Source organism: Mauremys mutica, chromosome 6 (assembly GCF_020497125.1).
Source record: "Mauremys mutica isolate MM-2020 ecotype Southern chromosome 6, ASM2049712v1, whole genome shotgun sequence".
In the NCBI taxonomy this organism is placed as follows: Eukaryota; Metazoa; Chordata; order Testudines; family Geoemydidae; genus Mauremys; species Mauremys mutica.
In genome coordinates this window covers 27239580-27263580 of record NC_059077.1, presented here as the reverse complement: position 1 = coordinate 27263580, position 24001 = coordinate 27239580, and the positions used below count along the sequence as shown (strand labels likewise).

Below are 24001 nucleotides of genomic sequence, written 5' to 3'. Positions count from 1 at the left end.
CTTTTTTTGAAAAGTGACCAAAGGTCTCTACTCCTCTGGTTCTCATGGTCCTGACCATGTGCTGGTCCAGCTGGAGGTGGTCCCTGCTGGGGAAGGGAGATGAGAGTCCTTAATTCCAGCACAGTAGTTGCTTTGTTGTACTATACTGTGGAGGAACCAGCTGAGCATGAATACTGACTGCTCTTGGAGTGAAATTTCTGCCAAGAGTGCAGTCTCCTGGATAACAACTTTCAGTACTTTAACTCACTGCTCAAATCATTGAGAGACAAGTGGGTGAAGTAATATCTTTTATTGGGCCAACTTCTGTTGGTGAGAGGAACAAGCTTTTGAGCTTACACAGAGCTCTTTGGGTCTGGGAAATGTCATGTCATATTGTCCGATGGCTTACACAGCGTTAATTGGTCAGGCAGAAGACTTGTCACTTCAATTGGTGCAGAAAAAGCTGATGAGGTACCGGAAAGATTTCATAAAAATAGCTGTAGCCTATTTGAGTCAAGAGGATGTGAATCATCCTATAACACCATGATTTAACTTGAGCAACAGTCCCCCAAAAATTAGCAGTGAAATTGAAAGATGGATGATAGTCACTCTTGGATCTTTTCATGTGCTGTGGACCACTTCCTAAGACTGAGGTCCCCTACAGGGACACCTCCCTGGAACCTGATCCCTGAAGTGTATATATACTTTAGTGCATCCCCTCTATTTGTAACTAGATTAGTATAATAATTCTGATCCATGTTTACAGTTTCCATTGCTCTAATCTTTCAATGATGTCACTTTACAATTTGGTTCTTTCCTATATATTCACTCTGTTCTGATGTAGTCCTCCTTCAAATTTGATCACAGTTGAATTTACACCAGGGAAAAATACAAGGTGAAGGACACAAGCAGTAATACAGGGCGCACAGAAGTGTATTTTGCTAAATCAATCTTTAGAAACCCAAAAAAGTCCTGTATAGGGCTACAAGTACTTATTCAGTGACAGATGCTTTACTGTTGTGACAGAAGCAGCTTCACTGACTATACAGAAGTGCTTGGCAAACCACCAATGGGTCACAGACTGCAGATTGAGGAAGAATCATAAGATTTTGTAGTGTGGAGAACTACCTTTAGAAGGACCTACTTTCATTATCTCCGCATCAGGCACTGCCAAGAGGTTGATGAGACAATTTTAGTGAGGCATTTAATCATGTGTAATGAACTACAGTAGCACTTTGTAATTAAGTGCATTGTAAAAGATGAAAAATAGGAAGTATATTTCTTAGAAAGTTACATAATCAAGAGTAACATTAACTATCTTTCTGTAAAAAGTTGTAAAGTTATACAGTGACCATACTATCAAACTTTATCAACAAACCTTATCAAGAGTTCTTTTCAAATAGTATTGGTCTTGTAGCATTAGACAGAGTTTGACGCTAATTAATATTTTACCAGATTGACTCTGTTGTGGTTGGTATCAATAAGTAACAGAACTGCTAGGAAACAGTCAGGCTAAGGACCCTTGGACTAGAAGTTGTAATGTTTGATTTAAATGATGTTTATCATTGTCAAGAGACTGGAAGATAAAATATTACATGTATATTTCCCTTTTCATCCCATGGAATCTCCAGACATTTTACAAGCAGTCAGAAATCTATGGTACCCAGTTGCAGAAGTATGAATTACAGGATCAACCCGTAGTTAAGTCCACACCCCTACAGGTAGGCCTACACCTTGGCATCTAACTCCGTGGTCTAAACTTTTCAAATCCTTCACCTTTTATTTTTTGAACTTATTAAAAACTAATCCAACCACACCCAATGTTTACATTAAGGCCTTTATTCTAAATCAGATAAACTACTTCTCCATTAATAAAGGGAATTTGGTCTATTTTTCAACCATTTCTGATTTCTATGCTCTGGATTTAACCACTTTCTATACCAAATGAGTGAAGACAAATCTCAGAGGTGTGGCTTTATTTACATAGAGCTTACTGTTTCCCAACGGACATTCTTCTTACTGATTGGTGATTGTACATTGCAAGTAGTTCAGGGGCTATCTGGACATCTACCTTGGCAAGTACAACTGTTGCCACGATACATTTTATCCTGACAACACCCCCCCCCCCCAAATGTGATTTTCTTGCTGCACTTTTACCAATGCATTGATTCCTACATGTCTAAATCTACAGTTGCAGAAAAATGAATTCCTTATATTTGCAACACCCTTTTTTTTTTTTAAAACCATATTTTCTGCCAAAGCTGCTGCACAGCTTCTGTGCTTCTCTGGAAATATTTAGGCTCTATCTGAAGGAATGTTTCTAGGAGTTTTTGAGTTGGTTACTATTTTTCTTGCTCTTTTCTGGGTGAGGGGTCAGGGACTGTTGATAGATGGATAAAAGTGCTAGTAAAATAGGAAGTTATTTTCAAAGACAAGGCAACTGAAATATGTGGTAGGATCATACATTAAGGCCTGATCTTACGTCGACCTAACTCTGTAAGCTTCTATATTAAAATGTAGTTCCCACCAACATAACTCGCCCACTACACCAACTTAACTCCACCTCTGTGAGAGGTCTAACACTAAATCAATGTAGTTAGGTCAATGCCATGTCAGTGTATACACTGCATTGCTTATGTTGATTGTTGCTGCCTTTCAGAAACCGTCCCCCAGTGCCCCACGCTGGCAGTTAAATCAGTGCAAGCCCTCCTGGTGATGCACACTGCTGACACAAAGCATATAGTAGGTGTATAAAACTGAATCAATTTCTGTGCTGGCTGTATGTTACCATAATTTAAGTCAACTTAATTTTGTAATGTAGACTTGTCCTAAGACTATAGGATACCTGAGGCAGGAAATATTTACAATTTCAGGCACTGTTGAATTCAATATACCTACTTTATGCAGCAACATACATAAAAAGAGAAGTCAATTGATAAAGCTTAACAGTTGCAAGAGAATTACTAAATGGTGTCATTCCTACTACCCCCACCATAATTAAGAACATAAGAATGGCCGCACTGGGTCAGACCAAATGTCTATCTAGTCCTGTATCCTGTTTTCTGACAGTGGCCAATGCCAGATGCCCCAGCAGGAATGAACAGAACAAGCAATCATCAAGTGATCCATCCCATTCCTAGCTTCTGGCAATTCCTGGAAAGCAGTTTACAGTTAAATCTATTGAGATAACTGGGAAGCTTGAATGTAATTACTTTTGCTCTCTTCCTCCACGCTGAGCTGCGGAGAGTGCCTGGGACCTACCCAAACCTTCATTAAAGTAAATGGGGGAAGGTTTGACATGCACATGGGCAGCATGGTGCTGAGGGTCGCTGGGTAGCTGAAACACCCTTGGTTCTTGAATAAAATGAACACTGTGAGAAAACCAATAAGCACTGTGCGAAAAGAGCAAATATTCTAATGACAGCACTTTGGTAAGAATAACGGGTAGCTCCTGTCCCGGATATTCCACAGCTTGCAATTGTTTGGGGCAAGTTTTTTGGAAAACGACAGCTCGGGCGTTCCTGTGTGTTTCGTTTGCGCCCTGCTCCCCAGGCAGGTGCGGTGCACGATTATTAAATTAAGCCTGTTGCGTGGCCATGGTCCAGAAGAAGCGAGAGGCGAAGGGAAGGCGGGATCTCCTGGGGCAGGACCTTTTTAGGTCACTGGCCGCCTCTGCGCTTTGGACTCGTTACCTGGCTCGCTCTCCCAGTGCGGTTACTGCCCGGGGCAAGCACCTCCCGTGGAGGCAGCTGTCAGCGCTTGGTTCCCGCGTGTGTGAGACGGGACGGGGGGGGGAGGGGGGGAGCGGACCGTGCACAGGCCACGTGATCTGCCGGTGGCCACGCGCTCCCACCCCGCACGAGGCTATTGCCTAGGGAAGGGCGGCTCCCAACCGGTCAGCTCCGCACCGCGGCGGGGGCGGGGCAGGGCGGGGCGCGGCGGTTCGCCTCAAGCCCCAGAGAGCGGGCGCACGGCCTGCTGGGAGTTGTAGTCTGCGGGCGGGGCCAAGCCGCCCCCCCCCTCTTTCCCCCGCGGCTGGGTGAACCAGCGGACAGGCCCAGGAAGAACAACTTCCGCTTCCCCCCCAGGCGGAAGCTGTTTCCGCTTCCGTGCTGGGCGGGTTCAAAGGTCGTGCGTTTCGAGGTGGCGGAAGAGCAATAGCCGGAGAAGGGGCCAGGTAACGGCCTCCTTCCGCGGTGCCCCGCGAGCGAGCCCCCCGCCCTGGCCGCGCTCTGCTCTGCTCTCCCCCTCCCCTCCCCCGCTTCGGGCCCGCTCCCCAGTGGGTGGGCTCCGGGGCTGCGGCTGCCGCTGTGAACTAAACTAACCCGCTGGTTCGGGGTCGGTCAGTCTTAGGCAAAGCGCCAGCGCCCCCGCCCGCGCCCCCTCCGAGGCTGGTGGGTGCCCGGGAGGTTGAACCAGGGAGCCCCGGAGCCTGTAGCTGTGAGTCAGGGCAGCTCCTCCTCGTGTGGAATGGATCAGGCACAGAGGGGAGGCGTAACGTGCTGATCGGCAAGTTGTACAATCTCAGATTTCCCCCCCCCCGACCCGGTATTATACGTGCCAGTGATTTAGCCTTATAGCCAAGTATAAACAAATCATCTGCGTTTCCTTGGCTCTAGGTGGCTTTGCCAAAAATAAATGTTAAACCATCATCTTTCCATTACATGTTTCCGACAAAGTGGGTATTCACCACCAAAGCTCAGGCTCCAATATGTCTGTTAGTCTGTAAGGTGCCACAGGACTCTTTGCTGCTTTTACAGATCCAGACTAACACGGCTACCCCTCTGATACTTGACATCATCTTCTGGACGTTCTTCCTTCCACAACTGCACCAACATCTCCCCGCGCCCCTCTTCCCCCCGCTGCTGTTCCTTGCTGAATGAGAAGAGACCTTCAGCCTGCCCCAATGGTCAAAAAATTAAAGCCCCTCACAGAGAACATCTTGCTGATAATGTGGTAGCAGTATGCAGAGAGAAAAGTGCTCCCAAGTAAGCACTTCCCTAGATATTTAGGGCTTTATAGATTTAGACCAGTACCCTAAATTCCATTCACATTCCAAAACATAGTCAATACACATCCTAGTTATCACAGGTTTTTGTAATTTATGATGCATGTTTGATCACCTCTTGTGCCCTCTGTCCTCTCTCTGTCAGGACTACTTCAGCATTCAGCTGCTTCAAACAACTGCTTCTCTTTTTAATCAGCCCGACAGAGAAATGTTTCCCATACAGTTTCAAAATTACACTGACGTTGTGTGGTCACTAGACTGCCAGCAAATTCAATATTCATGTGATTGAATGGGAGTTTGATATGTTATTTTCTCTGTATCAAGATGAGCAAATTAATTTACTGTTTTTTTCCTCTATACACATAGAAACCAAATTGTTAAAAAATGTTTTCATCTAGTTTTTTAGAATGGCTTCCTTTGGGTGGAAGAGGAAGATTGGGGAGAAGGTTTCGAAGGCCACTTCCCAACAATTTGAAGCTGAAGCTGCTGATGACAAAGGTCTGGTTGATAATGATGATGATGTTGACTGGCTCCATGCCACTAAGAGAAGAAAGGAGATTCTGTTGGAAGACTGCATGGAGAAAAGTAAACAGCTGAAAGATGAAGGTGCACGTTTGGCTGAAAATAGGAGGTACCAATATTATTTTAATCTTTATTAGGGTAACTTAACACTAAATACCATTTTATTTGTTTCTAACTCATAGGAAGTATCCAATAGAGGCTTCCGGATTCACATATGTTTAAAAAGATAAATCCTGCTAAACTACTTATTAAGTCCAGTGCTGAATCAGTCATTACTAGAGCTGAATGCATAATTGATTTTTTTCAGTTTAGTTGCTGAACCAGAACATTCAACTTTTTTTTGCTCATTTTGAAACAAAATTGAATTTTGTTGTTATTTATTCTCAATGAAAAACTGAAAATTTTTTGTTCAGGTCAAATAAAGCATTTTGAAACGTGATTCAAAATGACATTTTGAAACAACTTTTTGAACTGTCACAGTTTGATTTTAAAAAATGTTGTTTCAAATTTACACAGTTTGACTTTTTTTTTTTAATTTGGTCAAAACTGTTCATTGAATTTGACTTGCAACTGCATTTTTCTGCATGCTTACTAATTGACTGAAAAATTTCAGCCAGTTCTAGTCATTACCATTGACAACACTTTGGTGGCCTACATGAATGCATAGTCTTTCCTTTTTTTATTAGATATATGTTCATACCGCATAAATCAACACCATATGGTGTATCTTTGATGGTAGGGTAGTCTCAGCAGAGAGATGAAAAGCTTACTGAATATGAACACTGAACTATCTTCTTAGCCTAGGATACCCAAAACAAGCTTTTGATAACTTTGGAGGGGTGAGGTAGAGACATTTCCACGTCACTATCATACTGCATCCAGAAAAACAACCTTAAGATAGAGAATATATTTAGCCTATTCATAAAACAAGTTAATATAATTGTATACAGCTTTTGTGTCTCTTAGGTCTGTTATTTTAGGCCTAAAGTATTGACATTCCTCAAAAATAACTAAAACCAGTTTTAAGTACACCTGTACCTCGATATAACGCTGTCCTCAGGAGCCAAACAATCTTACCGCGTTATAGGTGAAACTGTGTTATATCGAACTTGCTTTGATCTGCTGGAGCGTGCTGCCCCCCCCGGAGCGCTGCTTTACCACATTGTATCCGAATTTGTGTTATATCGGGTCACGTTATAGCGGGGTAGAGGTGCATGTTGTCAATATTTTTTAAGGTAGCAACATTTACTGCTTATGTAGATACTTATACCAGAAAGCACAAATTACACCACATACCAAGATGCATTGTTAATTACTTTGCAATCATTCAGTATTGGAAGTACCATTTTATCTGTTTCACCTTTTTGATTTATACATTTGAAAGAGATTGTATTTTCAATCTTGACAATATGAAAACATTCCTATTCTATTGTATTGAATAGAGTTTTATACCACACTCATCACCATAATATTCCTAAACACCTGCACTCCTGTAGCTGAGTATTTCACTTGATACTGACCGTGTGTGTGTGTGTGTGTGTGTGTGTGTGTGTGTGTGTGTGTGTGTGTGTGTATATATATATATATATATATATATATATATATATGGTATAAGCTGGATCTGATTCTTTCTTTCTTTCTTTCTTTCTTTCTTTCTTTCTTTCTTTCATTTTGCTTTGGGATATTGGACATAATGAAGGAATTCTTGGCTCATTATGTATCTTGGTATCTTTTTGTGTATTTTTACCTTATTTTTGTGTATTATATAAAATGCAATAAAGCTTTTAAAAAACAACGAAGAATCTCTGGTATATACATGGGCAGGACACGGATAGCATTAAGATTAACGGAAAAAGCTTATTTTTTTCTAACTAAATATTTTGTTAACATAAATTCCACCATCAATGTCTATGGCCTTTATGGCTGGTACACACTATGGTAGTAAGATGCTTATAGGGCTTATAACTTTATGGCAGTCCTCAGGTTTTAAAAAAAATTCAAAATATTTAATGTAGTTCAGAATTGAAAACCCTCAGTATGGACCTCTCTCAGTCTTTTCATTACTGCATTGTATTGACTAGTGGAGGGTCTGAAAGTGAGTAGGCAAACCTGGGGTAATCGTCTTCAAGGAAACTTCAATTAAAATTTCTTGTTGGCATTGTGGCAGTGGTGTTTTTAGGAGTGACACAGCTTAGCACATAGTTTTGGGGTGGCATTTCTTGCATGGGGGAAGCCTGGAAGAAGACAAAGTTGGAAGTGAAAGAAGGAAACGGGGGTATTGAGGCTGGCGTTACTGGTGGGATGAAGGGGGTGAAGTAGGAAAGCAAAAGGAGACAAGAGCGAGAGAGGCTAGGAATGAATTGTCTAAAGACTTGACAATGCAATTGACTTGATAGGGAGTGGAAGGATTCAAAGGGTGTGTGTGTACTGTGATTAAAGGAGTAGGTGAAGATGATGATCTTTGGCAACAGCATTTTTGATGGACTCCAGGAGTGCAAGCTAAATAGGTGAAAGTCAGAAGAGTAGGAGAGGTTACAGGATTCAAGGTGGAATAAGGTGCAAATGAGCAGTTTGGATTAGGAAGGAAGAAAGAAAGAAAGGACAGATCTTTGAAATCTTGTGTAAGAGTGTGAGGTTTGGTCATTGCATAGAGGATTTTACTCGTTCTTTTTGCTGATACAAACTAACATGGCTACCACTCTGAAACCTGCTTAGATGTGGTGGAAGAAGTGGGGGAGGGAGAGGAGCCAAAGATGTGCCCTCAAGGTAATAGAGAAGATGGTTATGTTATCAACACTAAGGGATGCACTGGAGAAGATTTGAAAATAAAAATCAGATCAGTTTTGACCATGTGGTGCTTGTAATAATGCAGATCATCCGAGATGAGATATCAGTATAGGCTTGCTTACCCTCAGAAGTTACACTTAAATTGGAATAAAAATCAGGTTAGTTAAGCAAGTGCAACTTTCTCTGTGGGCACTTATAATCTATATGGCACATGCGAAACAGATATATTAGTTTAAATCTGTTTTAGGAGTGTTCATATAGAAAGTTGCACTGGTTTAAAGCAAATCAGTTTAGAATCACACCTTTGTGAAACCAGTGTAACTTTGTGAGTAGATTAGGTGTAACAGAGAAATCCAGATTGGAATAAGTACTAAAGTCCTGTTTCTATCTATCCATGATCCTTGAAGTTTATGATATGGAGAGTTAATAGTAAAAGAAAGTTAGAGGAAAATTCGAATTTTAGATAAAAAGATAATTAACTTGTAAGTATTGCTGTGGATATGTTTTGGCTCTTTCCTGCTCCTCTGCAACAGGAGTTGTGATGGCAACTTATCCAGGAGATGGAGCTAGAGACCTTTTTAACCAACATACCTTTGTAGAAGCCTTGCTTATTATCTTGAAGAATGGGGGAGGGAGGGAGAGACAAATATTTTATTTTGTACAGGCAGAAAATTTTAATTTTTTAAAGGTTCTTACTAATAATTAGCATTTTATATTGTAGTTATGTAGATTTCATGTTTTTAACAAAGTTAAAAGTTTGTAGAACCCTCACATTTCTGCCGACATGTATCCTTTATTCCATTTTGTACTTCATTAAAAAAAAACCCCAACCCTCTCTCTAAAAGCCCAGCACATGCTATGAAGCATGGTGATAAAGCATTTCAATAACACTTTTTCATTCAGAACAATCTAAAAGTTGGCCAATGTCCTATATTTTTACCTTTGTTCAAAGAAGATAAATAGTTTGGTTTCTCTGTTTCTCACATGTTAATGTAATTTAGGTTCCAGATTGATAGTTGTACTGTACCCATTCTCAAATTTTTCTTCTTGTGGCAGCAAACTCAGCCAGGGATGCCACAGTGTTGTGGGCAGAAGTAAGTTATTGTTAATCTTGATAGCATACTGATTGTACAGGACCGTTAGGAATTGCTCTATTTACCATTTGTTAGTTATTGTGTTTTATTATTACCACATATACTCGTTCATGAGCCAAATATTTTTGGTAAAAAAGTGACACATCAGAGAACGGGGGTTGGCTTATAAATGGGTCTTCACCAAAATTTGATGACTTTAAACTCTATGGAATCATTGAATTGAATATCTAATACAGGAATCGGTAACCTTTGGCCCGTGGCCCGTAGGGTAAGCACCCTGGTGTGCCGGACCAGTTTGTTTACCTGCCGCGTCTGCAGGTTCGGCTGATGGCGGCTCCCACTGGCTGTGGTTCGCCGCTCCAGGCCAATGGAAGCGGCAGCCAGCACATCCCTCGGCCCCCGCAACTTCCCACAGTCCCCATTGACCAGTGGGAGCCGTGATCGGCCGAACCTGCGGATGCGGCGGGTAAACAAACTGGCCTGGCCACCAGGTCTGCTTACCCTGGTGGGCCGCGTGTCCGCAGGGAGCTGAGGGGCTCCATGCCTGCAGACGCTTCAAGTAAACAAAATGCCCCAACCTGTCAGCAGCTTACTCTGATGGGTCGGGAGCCAAAGTTTTCCAACCCCTGAAATATAGGGTCAGCTTATGAAAGGGTCATACAGTTTTTGCTATTTTTACCTATCAGTTTTGGGGGGTCAGCTTATAAACGAGCGGGCTAATGAACGAGTATATATGGTACTCATTTCTCAACCTACTGGGAAATCTCACTTAATCCTCACTTGAGAGATTTGTTTTTTCTTTTCTAGATGTACGCCAGATTCCCACAATATGTGTTTGGTACCAGTATCTAGCATTACTACTTAAGAAATGAAGTGGGTTTGGCACTTTCTGCCTAGATGTTGAGATATCAAACAGTAGAGAAGGATAGGAATATCCTTCACAAATTATTATGATTAAGGCTAAGATTTAGTCATGGGTATTTTTAGTAAAAGTCATGGACAGGCCACGAGCAGTAAATAAAAATTCCCGGCCCGTGACCTGTCCATGACTTGTACTATATACCCCAGACTAAATCTTGGGTGCTTTGGAGAGGGGGGTAAAGGCGGATGCCGTGGGTGCTCTGGGGCAGGGGGCAACCCGGAGGCGCTGCTGGTGCTCGGGGGGGAGGAGGGGACCTGGGGGCATGGCCCAAGACCACCGCTGCTGGTTGGTGGGGGAGGCAGCCTGAGACTGCTGCTGCTCTGAGGGAGGAGAGGGCGAGGTGGCCCCAAACTGCCCCAGCAGCAGCAGGTGCGGCTGCCCGAGCTGCTTGTGAGGCCCTGGCGTCAGTCAGACCAGCCGCTACAGAAATCATGAGGTCACAGAATCCATGACTTCCATGACCTCCGTGACAGACTCGCAGCTTTAATTATGATAAAAGTATGTTTGCTGTGGTTATTGGCAGGATGAGGTACTATAAAAGAGGTTTATTAGAAAAGTGGGAAAGGATTAATAAGTGAAGATACTTCTCTCCTCTTGAGTCAGCACAATCATATTTATTTATCTGTATGCACATACACTCTTCCTTCCTCCATAAAATTTTTATAATGCTTGTATTCAAACAATTTAAGAGTGTGTTTTTTGGTTTAAATGTACAATCATTACTGGCTTAATAATGATTTTTGGGAGCACGAAAATAATAATATTCCATCCTGACCACCTGTTTATTTACAATGTTTAGAAATAGCTAAAATGACAGGACAAAGATTTTGGGGTGGAAAGCCCCTTAATTTCTCAATCAGGGAAGTTGATATTCCTTGCATAATGAGAATATAATAATGAAATGTTTTCCCAGAAGATCTAAAAGCCATTTCTGGGATGAAACATGGCAACTGTTTAATTAGATTTAATTAGATTTCACTGTAGTCCAGGGCAAGAAGTGAACAATATATTATCTAGTGAAAACTGCAGATAAATGTAGATTGGCAGAATGTCAATTTGTCAATTTAGAATTTGACTAGGACACTAGGCTGATATCACCCTTACTCTTACAAAAATGTCCATGGGATATTCGTGGTCAGGACATCAATTTGATCATTTAATCAGAAAGAAAGCTTCTGTGGAATATATTCACCATGCCAAGGTATTTCAGAACTGACTTAAAGGGAAGAGTGTTTCCTACTCAGTCACCAGCTCTACTGCCTGCAGCAGCTGGATACACTTTGTCCATATCTGCTTAATTTGTGAGAAGTGATGGGATCATTATGACATTGTTTTCCTCCTGGCAGACACTGTTTTCCTCCTGGCAGATCTGATCCCATACTTAATAAATAAGCAGTTCTGCTTATTAGTTTATATATTTGTATATCATATAGTTACATAAAGTTGTAATATCGTTTTAGCTTGTGTATAAGTATATTGTTTTAGGAGGCTTTTTGTCTTAATTAAAAAAAAACTTGAAAGGTCTGCATTTGTTGTTCCATATTCTGTTACAGAAAAAAATAGCTAATAAAGATATTTGTAATTTTACATTAAATATAAAGACTTGGCTTGGCAAACAACACTTGTGGGTGTTTCCCCACTATGTCTCTTTCATGCAAATGCTGGTAGCTGGTTTGGAAACACCCCTGGTGTATATACAGATACTGCACAGGAGGAGTCAATAAGTTGTGTTGTATAGTCAATAATTCTTGTTAGGTGAGAAAAATATTCAGCAACAATGACACAGTCTATAGAAAAGATTTTTCTAGCCATGCTTCCCAATGTGGATAGTTTTTACAATTAATAAAATTACTACAGTATATGATGATGCATAAAGCACAAAATCAATGTTGCAACAAATATTTCCCAATTTGCTTAATATTTTGAACTAAAGTAACTACATGGCCACCAAAAGTATCCCACATATTAAAACATGACTGTGCAAACTGTAAATATTGTGATGGCCTTTGAACTTTGAAATTCAGATAGATAATGGCTTTGGTAGCCATTTAGAAATGGATTTGGTAAACAATGCTATCCAGGTAATTCTTGGGTACAGTTACCTCAGGGAGAATAAAGACTTCTGTTTTAAACAAAACAAAAAAACCCAACAGCACGTAGGTTTTAATAAACACTCCAAAGGGTGTGAATAGGTATGTATGTATTAACTGTTATATCCTCAGTGGGGTGATCTGGTTATGGAGGGGCGAGAGAGTAAAGAGCCCTTGCTCAACCTCCTCTCTGTCTCTTTTGTTGCTGGGAGGCCTCATTAAAGTTGCACAGTTAAAAAAGTCAAGAAAATCAAATGTGAAGGTTCCTACCACAACATTAAGTTGGCTATATTATACATGTGTTCTGTTTTCTATTAATATTTTCTTTGCTAAATGAATAACATATTAATTTATATTATCAAATGAATGCCACAGATTATGTAGGATGTGCAGTGTATTATTGCTTTGGGAACTTTTTGCATTTCCTGGCTTTGTTTTAACTGTTCCACAAACATAGGTTTTCTTGCATTAAAATATTAAACAAACTAGGGAAAGTTGAATAGGGAAACATGATGTTCTCATTTTAAGACGTTTAGTTTGATTTTACATCCTTAGATTTTGCTTGAACTGCCATTCTTTTATTTGCCTATTCTTTTTAAACCAGTATCTTCATGATGAGTAAAAGCTCTCCACTGTTAACATTCTTTGCTGAGATATGAGGAAATTATACTCATAATTCTTCTAACAAGGCATGGATAATACAGTAAGAACTCATTACTATTATTTGTAAGTGGAAAAGATTTATGTAATGTTGTTGTCTCTTGATATCATCTGGGGTGCATATATGGTATTTTTAAGCGTGCCCATTTAGTACTTGACTCTTCCACAAGGAGCAGTGATGTCCAAATAAATTGCAATGAAAACGTCAATGGTAATTATCTTTGGTTAGTCTGCTTTATGTGAGTAGTCATAAAAAAAACTGAAAAATTAAATAGCTTTATCGCTGTTTGGAAGAACATCTGGTCATATCAACAAGGGTAGCATGATGATTTTAAGGCAGCATATTTGAGTTTTGTCTGTAGATTTTTTAGTGATTTAGCATGGCTTAAACCACTCCATAATAAAACTGTCCCTGGTGTAAAAGTGTCTTCCACTGAAAATGCTCCATCACATATTCCCCCCATAAGAGGCAGAATATGTGAATTGTAATTCATGCAGCAGATTTGGGTTCTGGGGTGATTGTGGGTTGGTCTTCCCAGTGGATGGATCAGGTCAGTGGAACATAGGTATCTCACATTATTAATGCACTATGAGATCATCAATTCTTTGTACCTGTGTACTCCCAGCACCTGACCCAGCTATATCACTAAGCATCATGGACTTCAGTTTTGAAGGAAGTCTTAGCTGAAGACAGTGTTGACTTTACAAAGCTGATTGGAAAGGGACAAGCAGGGACATGGATATGTATGGGGTTAGGACCTGAGGACCTGGTCTGGGGACTTGTCTACAAAGAACTGAGGATTTAAAGATGGGATTGGAGGAAGTATAGGAAGGGGTGTGTGCGTGTAATACTAAAGGAATAAATGCTTTATTCTGAAAGATAAATGTTATGAAGCCCTTTAAAATGCGATCTTGGTAAAACAGACTACTTAACAAATCTAAACTGATTCTCCTAATAAAATAAAGAAAATAGTAACCGATCTGTTGAAAATATCTTCTTTGTGTCAAGCTAAATAAACTGCATCAAACACTGATTCTATACAATTAATTTCTGTTGACAAAATAGTCTTTTTTCAAATAATACTTTTTTGAAGACAAAATACTTTGGCTTTAACTTTTTTTTAAAAGTGAAAGCAGTACCGGTGAAGTATGCCAAATTGACAATCTTGGAGACTGAAGTCTGTTGTGTATCCATAAAAAAAGAAAGCAAAGGCAGCAACAGTTTAAGTTCTCTGCCCTAGCAGTGTGCTTAGCCCTGACCTGGAGAAACCACCTCTAGGGGAGAGGGGATTGTTCGGAGCTTTGTTGTCTCTGCTGATATTGTTAACAGGCCTGCCAATTAGTGTCAAATGGTGGTGGCTGTGGATGGGCGCTGGGATCCCCAATACATTAAATTGTGTACCAGCTCATTTCAGATTACCACCTCACAGATACTTAGTGGGCAACAACTTCCAGTTCCTAACTGACTGGGTAAGATTTGAATTGGTGACCTTGTATCCTAGTCTCAAAGAATTTTTAACTAAAACTTTATCATACGTTAAACGTTTTCACTATAGAACTTCCTTATTAATAATACATTACTTTTTCTTCTTTGCTATGTGTTCTACATCATGATCTTTCAGGATAAGTATAAAATAGCTGATTTTAAACTCTTGCTTCATTGATGGGCAAAGAGGTTTAGGTGCTTTTCTTTTCTTAATGAAGGGTAGTTATAATTCTGAGCACCAACATTACAAATGGTTTCACAAGGCTAGAGCTTTGTTGACTTCACTAGGGCTCCATGCAGACTCTGGGCATGTCTGTGCTGCCTTACAGTTTGGACGGGTCTGAGCAGTGTGCGCCGAAGTGCTGCATTGTAACTCCCCCGTGTGGGTGCTGCTGGTGTGAACTAAAACGTTCCTAGTTGTTTGCATTAATATAGTCCTCCTCAAACAGGACTGCATTAGTGTGAAGTAGGAGCCTTTTAGTTCATGCCTGCAGCGTCCACATGAGGAATTACAGCATAGCACTTTGGTGCTTACTGCTCCACACCCCTGTAGTCCGAATTGCCAGGGCAGTGTAAATGTGCCCTAGGAGAGCTGTCTGCATGGATTCACTCACAGGATTAGGGCCTCAGTCACTATGATTCATTGGTAAAGTGGTAACTTTTGGGGAGCTGAGGAAAGACTTTACCTTTCATACTGATCTAGATTTTGTTTGATCTTATTTAACTGATGAGTAGTCCAGTGGTCAGTTTGTTTAGAGATGAAATACTCCTCTACGAGGTACAAGGGCTGAAATAACCAGAATTAAGAACATAGATACGTCTAACATGACTGAAAAATGCAGACTGTTTTTGTGCAATACAGGATTACACAACTGAATGTGTTTACACATGGAGAAATATATTGTTGGACCACATTTCTGAGGTTATGTTTCTTATGTTCAGAATATTTTCCCTATCTTTTGGCAAAAAGTAATTATGTAACTTTGTTTAGTGGTCAGAATTTACAGTGTGTTCAGGAGACATTTTAATCTTACTCAATTTTTTAAACTCAATAATAAGTGCAGAAAGTGTTTTTAAAGTGTTTAACATCCTCACATCAATTGGTACCTGTAACATTTTCATGTTAGTCTACAAGTTAATTATCATTGCCAGTTTTATTATTTCTCTCTCACATGGTGAAAGTGCTGTTGCTTCCTGGTGATTCCTCCAGCTGGCTTATATCATTGAAAAGGAAGCTCGGTGTATAACACAGGCCTCAAATGGTTGCTTCTATATACATTTGTTATGTTTATCTTTGACTTGGTTCCTTTCCTCTGATGATTCTAGCAAATATTGTTTTCTAACAGCTCATCATTCTGCTGTCAGAAGAGAAGTTCAGTTTTTAACTGATTTTAGTGATGTTCTGATTTCATTTGTAGATGTTTCCATGTTTATGTGTAGAAGGAATTACAAATGTTATGAAAACTCTATGTGGATTTTGGCTTTTTAAATAATATCATTTGCTTTAGAACTTGTTACTGTCATTTGACAATAGAGAACTGTAGGACTGTAGCATCAATACCTACTTGGACCCTGTGTATGTTTTTGTATATATGTTTGTTACTATGTATGCATAAATACTGAAGGGAAAGAATGTACTCAAAGAACAGCTGTAAACAATGAGTTTTTTACTAAGTGAATACACACGGTATTCAATAACTAATTTCTCAATTCCTATTTGAAGAGGGAGTCAGAGCTCTGCCTTGCCTCTCAATGCTGTCAAGGTATGAGGCACCATTTCTTCTGTGGAGGGAAAATCATCCAAATACTTGGATAATCATTATCACCTTTACTAGTGGAGAAGTTTTCATGTTTCCCTAATTAACCTGCTCTGATTGGGTCCCTGGTTTGATGCATAACTGAAGTATTTTTTGTTTTAAATGCTACTCATCTCCTGGAAGTATATGTCAAGTTACATACAAAGTGATACGTTAGTATGTGTAGGTAATATTAATTGAGTGGAATAAATATTTTTTAAAAATAGCAGTTCCTCTCAGATGAGAGTTCCATGAATGTTTCCATGTGAATCTAATCCTCCAAATTCAAGTATTCCATGTAGAGGAACTACGTCTCATGCATTTTATTCTGCTGTCCTCTTAATACATGCTATATTTGAAATTAGTGAATGTCAGTTAGTAGATTTTTATATTTTCTGTTTGATTTTACATTTGGTTTCCACATTCAATATTTGCTTTTTGGTAATCAATGGAAAAATAATTAATAATACCCAAATTCCCCCAATACAAGCCTTATCCATTTTATTCCTAGCAGTTTTAGCAAAGGACATAGAATTTCTGTTCGTGTCCAAGTAGAATTTGTGGATTTGAGCCCAGAAGTTATATTAATGATATACTTCCATGTACAATGATAAATTTGATGGTGACTTTGCTATATCTTATTAGAGATTGTAGGAGAGTAGTTGAATCTTGGGTGATAAAAATGCTGCATCTGGATATATCTGTTGCACGCTGAAGATTTCTGTATCATACAAAGATTTTGAGTAATCATATGAAATCACTCCATCCAAATCTTAGTTTCATGCTTGAGGAGCATATAACCTTTTTCTGTGATTGATATTTGAAGAAATGAAAGGCAATTCCAAAATGCTTTCATAATTAAGTCTTTGATCTGCATATAAATATTGAATTATAAGGTTTATTAACCAGGCACTTCTGTTGAAATAGTGTAAAGAACACTTTTTATTTTGTAAAATTGTGTGAAGCATAGGTGGTGGTAGGGACAAAAAGTAATAAAATATTCCTAATGAGAGAGACATTTGGACACTGGCATATATGGCATTTATTGTTTTATGTGCATGTGAGATCTGTAAGTTCAAAGAATAGTTTCCCAGGGTAGGTGATGGGCATTTAAAACTGAGTTTTGATAGATCATTGGCGAATGTACTGTAGAGGACAGTACTATATTATCCGAGAGATGGATTCTGTGACCAAACATGTCTTTTCTGTTTCTGATGTCTGTGATTGTTCTTGAAAAAATGGACTCATCCTGAGGGTCCAACCTTTTGCTGGGCAATAAATCAGAAAATTGGCTGAAGAGAGAACACACGGTAGATATGTTTAAAAATGCTACTGGTTACCGTGGTAGATATGTGAAAGGGCTACTGGAAACAAATTAAAAAGGTGCAGGACCGAGGGATATGTGAAAATTGTTTGCTAGTCTTTTAAGAACAAAAAGGATACAGAAAACTGAAAGTGATGGAAGCTGGAACGAACCATCAATCTGCTCAGGGGAGCTGAGGTAAGCTAATGTTCTATAGAGAAGGAGTAGGAGTTAGGAATGACTCTCTCCTGACTGAGATGCAGAATGATGTCACAATACCAGAGTGCTAGTGAGATGAGCTGACCAGGGGCCTTGGGCACTGGGACAAGTACACATATTGAAAGAAATAATGCCTGTGTTAAGCGAGGTCCAGAATAGTGAGTGTTAGTTACTCAGGGGCTTCTGAGAAACAGTTCTGGATCAGGTGCTTTTTGAAGTTGAGCATCCTTTTGTGGCAATCCAACAGTAAGTGCTAAATTAAATTGAAACCCAAAGGTTAGCCTATTATCTTTCAAAAGCTTTCTCTCTCTTGTCTCTTTAACAGATCAAGTGAGAGTAAATATACAAAAATGGTATTTTAACTCTGCATTTCAAGTATATTTTGTAATGTTATAGATGAAGCTAGCCCAGTGGAACCTGAGGTTAAAATTTTAATGAAAATAGCTATAATTTCAAATAACTAACAAGCCCCTGTGAATGTCAAGGTTGTGATTCCAAAGGCTCCATGTTAATGTATATGGACAGAGAGCAGCAGCTTGTTCACTTCTTATTTGTGTGGCTCTGTCTGCTTAGATCAGCAGAAAAAATATTTAGAAAAAGATTGTATTTGTGTTTTACCTCAGTGTGTTAATTCAGCAATCGAGCACAAACGTGTATCATTCCTTTTATTCTCATTTTCCCTATTTAATAATGTCCTTTCTGGAAGAGGCTGAAGCCAGCTTCAGGATGTTTTTTTCAAGGGCAGTATTGAAAACTTTGAGAATGACAGAAACCTTCCCGTTGCTGGCAACCTTGCAACCTCTTCAGGAGCAAGCAAAGATTTTAGGAATAGCAGGAATGTTTAGTATTTACTCGTATCTCAGTTTTCATCAATAGTATATTTTTCCTTCTTGTTACTCCAAATGATTTGACTTTGTTGAACATTTTTTTTTACGCACTCTTAAGAGAGCAAGTTCTCAAGGGAACCCGCAGTTGAACAAGTTTTATTCCCAGTTGTGATGTTAATTTTGCCTTCCCCTTCTTATCTCTCTTTTTCAGTATAAAACATTGTGATTAATGCTTCTCAGAAAAGTTTCTTAAAACAGTGATAAGAATTAGACAAGAGAAAAAAGGAAGTAATCTAAAGAAATACAATTTGTTTAACAGTAGAGAAGACAGTAGAATCCTTCTTAGAACATGTAATTCTGTTTACTGCTCAAAATGTAACTCATTTACCACATCTTGCTTATTACAGAATAAGGGCTGAAGTGAAGAACATGCCCACTGGGAATTAATTTGGACAACCTTTCCGAAGTGTGGTGTTCAGGGTTTCAGTCAAGATCTATGTAGTTCTATTTGGCAGCAATCTCTTTCAGTAGTTTGTATGAATTTTAAAAGGTTAGATAGTATTCAGCAGGAGGAAGCACTGTAATCTAGGAGTTAAAGTGGGAAGTGGGAGGACTGAGAATCCAGACACGTTGGTTCTGTTTCCAACTGTCTTGTATTTTGATCTTGCTCAAACCATGCAGCCTCTTTGTGCCTCAGTTTTCCCATGTGTAAAATGGGGACAATCCTAACTTTTTAATGTGCTTTGAGAGCTTCTGCTGGAAGGTAACTGTGTAAGTGCAAAGTGTGTTTTATTACTGTTAGTTGATTGTTGTTACCCCTATCCTTTTACATTTATGCCATTCTGATCACTTTTCTAGGAACAATGTTTTAAAAAGTTTACTGGATCTGAAAACATTGTTGCTGGTTTGCCAATATTTCAAGTCCTGGTGGGCTTTATTACTGCTATTTATCATTTTCCCAATGCAAATATTTGTATTCTGTGTTGTAGTTGAAATTGATATGTTTGAAAATGTAGAAAAACATCCAAAATATTTAATAAATTTCTATTGGTATTCTCTTGTTTAACAGTATGGTTAAAACTGTGATGAATCGTGATTAATTTTTTTAATCACGCTTAATTGTTTTGAGTTAATTACATGAGTTAACTGCGATTAATTGACAGTCCTAATTATTTCATGATCTGCAAGGGTTAGAAACATGCAACCACTCTAGGTACATAGGTCTTTTGTAAATCTGGAACTCCCTCAGTTTAGCAGCGTTTTTCGGCATTGGTCCAAAACAGTTAAAAGTCCCAGGTAATTTTAATTCTTTGATGTAAAAGTCATCAAAGTTTAGAACCCCTTGAGATAGCCTAGGCTTTTGAGGAAACCAAATCCTTTTTTTAAAATATGTGTTTAAAGGAATTAAAATTTAATGTCATGGTAATTATTGATAAGAAATGGGGAATTTTACTTACCCGTTTCCCCCTCTTTAATTAAAATATGGTATTTGTGTGTTTGTGCAGGTATCTTAATTTTTTAAACATATTGGGTGAGTTTCTGTGCTAAACTAGTAAGAGATACAGTGTGGAACTTAGATCCCAAGGTGGGTTAAGGTAGCTTTAAGCCATCTTTGTGCCAACCTGATCATGCACTGCTCTAAGGGCTGGAGGGGGTCCATGGTGTAACTTAGCTGCCCCTACCACACCCTTCTCCTACCACACACTTCCCACCCCCATCATGCCTCCTAGTCTGGTGATTGCAAGGGGATCCTTGGAAGACAGGGTTTTTGGAAGGCAGGGAAATGGTCACTCACTCGGAATTGAGACTTTTAGTGCCTGTTTACACCATGTTAGTCCTTTACCTAACATAGAGCAGTTGGAGTGGGGTAGATTTTACACTAAATTTAAAATCAAATTAGAAGCTGTTTTGTCACAGAATTTTATCACAGAAAAGTGATTTGTTAGAACCTATGAAATTTTTGCAGTTGTTTGAATTTATGTTAATAAAGGTCATAGAACGTTCTGCATAGTTTCTTGCTGTTTTAAATGTACATTCAAGGAAATTTATAGAAAGTGAGGGCAGGCATATTTAGTGAACTCTGATGTGTGTGGACTGGACTTACAGTACCTGGTACATTTGGTAACAGTGAAGCAATTAATACTACATAAGTAAGCCATCCTTATGAGCTGAGTTCTGTAAATCCCTAGTCAGACCTCTCATGGATCTCATTCATAATAAAGTTTATCCTTTCTAAGGCTTGGTCTCAGCACAGATTTGCACTGGTTTAACTTCTTCCTTACATTAATCCCATCAAATGGGGTCTGCTCTACGGGTCGTCTCCCTCCAAAGTGCTCTGTTCAGTACCATATCCTCTATCACACTACCTGCTAACGTATCTTTATGACATCCCACACTTCTTCTTGAATGAGCCTCTCTGTTTTTTTTCTCTTCAGCCTTGATCTGTTGGTCTCTCTTTCACACATAGTTGTCAGGAATGCACTTTATGTGACCAAACCATCTGAGCCTGCACTCCTTCATTTTTTTTGTGTAGGGATGTTACTTTGAGTGTGTCTCTAATATACACATTCCTCATGCTTACACCACTCATCCATCTTAACATTTGCATTTTTTGTGGAACAGATCATTTGCTCATGTTTCTTCTTTGTTGCCTAAGAGTGCCATATATTAAAACTGGACAGACCAGTGTTTTATAGACGGTTCTTTTTGATCTTACAGTTACATAAGAACATAAGAATGGCCATACTGGGTCAGACCAAAGGTCCATCCAGCCCAGTATCCTGTCTTCTGACAGTGGCCAATGCCAGGTGCCCCAGAGGGAATGAACCGAACAGGCAATCATCAAATGATCCATCCTCTGTTGCCCATTCCCAGCTTTGGCAAACAGAGGCTGGGGGACACCATCCCTGCCCATCCTGGCTAATAGCCATTGATGGACCTCTCTTCCATGAACTTATCTAGTTCTTTTTTGAATCTTTTATAGTCTTGGCCTTCACAACATCCTCTGGCAAAGAGTTCCACAGACTAACTGTGTGTTGTATGAAAAAATACTTCCTTTTGTTTATTTTAAACCTGCTGCCTATTAATTTCATTTGGTGACCCCTAGTTCTTGTGTTATGAGAAGAAGTAAATAATATTTCCTCATTTACTTTCTCCACACCAGTCATGATTTTGTAGACTTCAATCATATCCACCCTTAGTTGTTTCTTTTCCAAGCTGAAAAGTCTTAGTCTTATTAATCTCTCCTCATACGGAAGCAGTTTCATGCCCCTAATAATTTTTGTTGCTCTTTTCCGAACCGTTTCCAATTCCAATATATCTTTTTTGAGATAGGGCTACTACATCTGCACACAGTACTCAAGATGTGGGTGTACCATGGATTTATATAGAGGCAATATGATATTTTCTGTCTTATTATCTATCCTTTTCTTAATTATTCTCTTTGTTATCATGGTTCAATTAATTTAATTTTAAATACTGTCATTCAGGTGTGATACAGTGCAGTACAGTCATAAAACATGATGCCATAGCTACAGCGCATCTGGGAGCAGTTCTAAAATTAAAACATACTAAATTGAAAGGGCCATAATTATCAAGTAGCAGTTACATTAAAATAACTTTCTAAAGATGCAAGACCTAGAAATGCTGTTTGTTACTCCAGCTGACAAAGATATTTAAAAATTATACCTTGATGCATATTTTGTTTTTACTATTAGTTCAATAAACAATGTCTCCTATAACTTAGTATTTCATAATTGGCTTCATATCTATATCTAAGAGAGAGATATTAAAAAGCTCAGATTTAAAAATATCCAGCGAAAAAAATCCTTTTTTAATTAATAAGCAAGCCTTTGTAAAGTGACTTCCGAATAAAGAGATGTGGAAAATAAGCTCTGTAACAACTGTTACTTTTCTTAACGGCTGGGTTTGTCTTTATAGTTACGCAAAGTGCTTAAAAGTTTTTGTAACATGGACCAATACAAGAAGAGGGATCAGGAGGTCCCCTTGAAGGGTCTGATAATGCTTTTTATGTGTGCAAGGAGATATTTGCAGAAGAATGTAATATAATATACATATGTCATCTGTGGAGGTGATATCGGTGTGATAAATTGCATTTATTGTGAACCTTGACTGTCTCAACTGCTTTCTCAACCACTACTTTGTTTCTTCCAGTGTTTACAATTTTTATATAGAGTTTTTATTAAAGACATATCAGCTCTACCCGATTACCCCACAGCCTCGCCATTATCATTTAGTTTATTTTGTGGAAGGTATTATGAAATAACTGGTTCTTTAGGAGAGATTTGAAGGAGGAGAGGTTATTGGCATGATCAGTTCAGGGACGGCGTTCAATGTGTAGGGTAGGGGTAGAGAAGAAGAAAGCATGCAGAAGTGGGCAAGTAGGCAGTTAAGGCTGACATCACTAGTCATTTGAACAAACAAAATCCTTATGAAAGGAAAAGTATAAAAGGAAAGAGACAACAGTACTTGACATACAAATGTAAATCCAGTTGCTGGCTATGTGTGTAGACTGAATATACTGATAGTACTGTACCATGTTTTATTGTGAGATTTGAAGTAGGGAGTGAGGGTAGTGAACATCTTGTAGGTGACTACCATCAGGAAATGTTTGGCATATACTTAACAGTGCAACTTGGGTCTTAAGAAGGACACTTCACAGGCATTTTTATGAGTTGAACTCATTAGAATCAGCCTAATTCTCCTTTCAGTATAGTGCCAGACTTGTAATAAGAGGCTGTCACTAGTCCAGGAGTTCTCAGGGCAGGTTTTTTGGTGGCCTCAGAATGTGGCCACCAGCAAGAGTTGGTGGCCGCTCTCACACTTTTTCTTAAAATACTTAATTAGCTTTAGGAAAACCAGATAAATATGCACATAGACACATCCAAATAATTGTAATTCATTTATTGATAGCTAGTAAGTCTGTTGTGAAAAGTGATACAAACAAACATACAAGTATCATTTTTCACAGCAGACTTACTCAGCCCTGGCAAGCCTGGGGACAAATTAAGCCCTGGTTGGAGGGTTGTGGGATGCAGTGGGGGCCAGGGGAGATGAGGCTTGGTGGAAGTAGTGGGGGGCTGGAGCCTGAAGCTTTGTGGCTGGAGGACGGGGCCTAAAGCCGTGTGGCTAGAGCTTGGGGCCTGCCATCATGCAGCCAGGGGCTGGAGCCCAAAGCCCTATGTCCAGAGCCTGCCGCCCTGCCTAAAGCCTGAGCCCCACTGCCCCAGGGAAAGTGGGGAACTCACCGGTTGCCTGCTTCTACAGCGTTGTGCCCTAGGTGACTCCA

The 24001-nt window shown here is 39.3% G+C and overlaps 1 protein-coding gene across 2 annotated transcripts in view; it reads left to right on the top strand.

The window, feature by feature from the left end:
* The first annotated feature begins 3709 nt into the window (after positions 1–3709).
* Positions 3710–24001, top strand: part of TTC33 (tetratricopeptide repeat domain 33) — an 86616-nt gene continuing 66324 nt past the window's right edge. The window contains exons 1-2 of one of the 2 annotated variants that reach the window (XM_045021197.1): positions 3710–3730; positions 5386–5618. In XM_045021197.1, the coding sequence (XP_044877132.1) occupies positions 5395–5618 (224 nt within the window). In that variant the 5' untranslated portion in view covers positions 3710–3730; positions 5386–5394. Of the gene's footprint in view, positions 3731–4007; positions 4157–5385; positions 5619–24001 lie in introns of those variants that run through there. The other variant, XM_045021196.1, reaches the window with a different exon arrangement.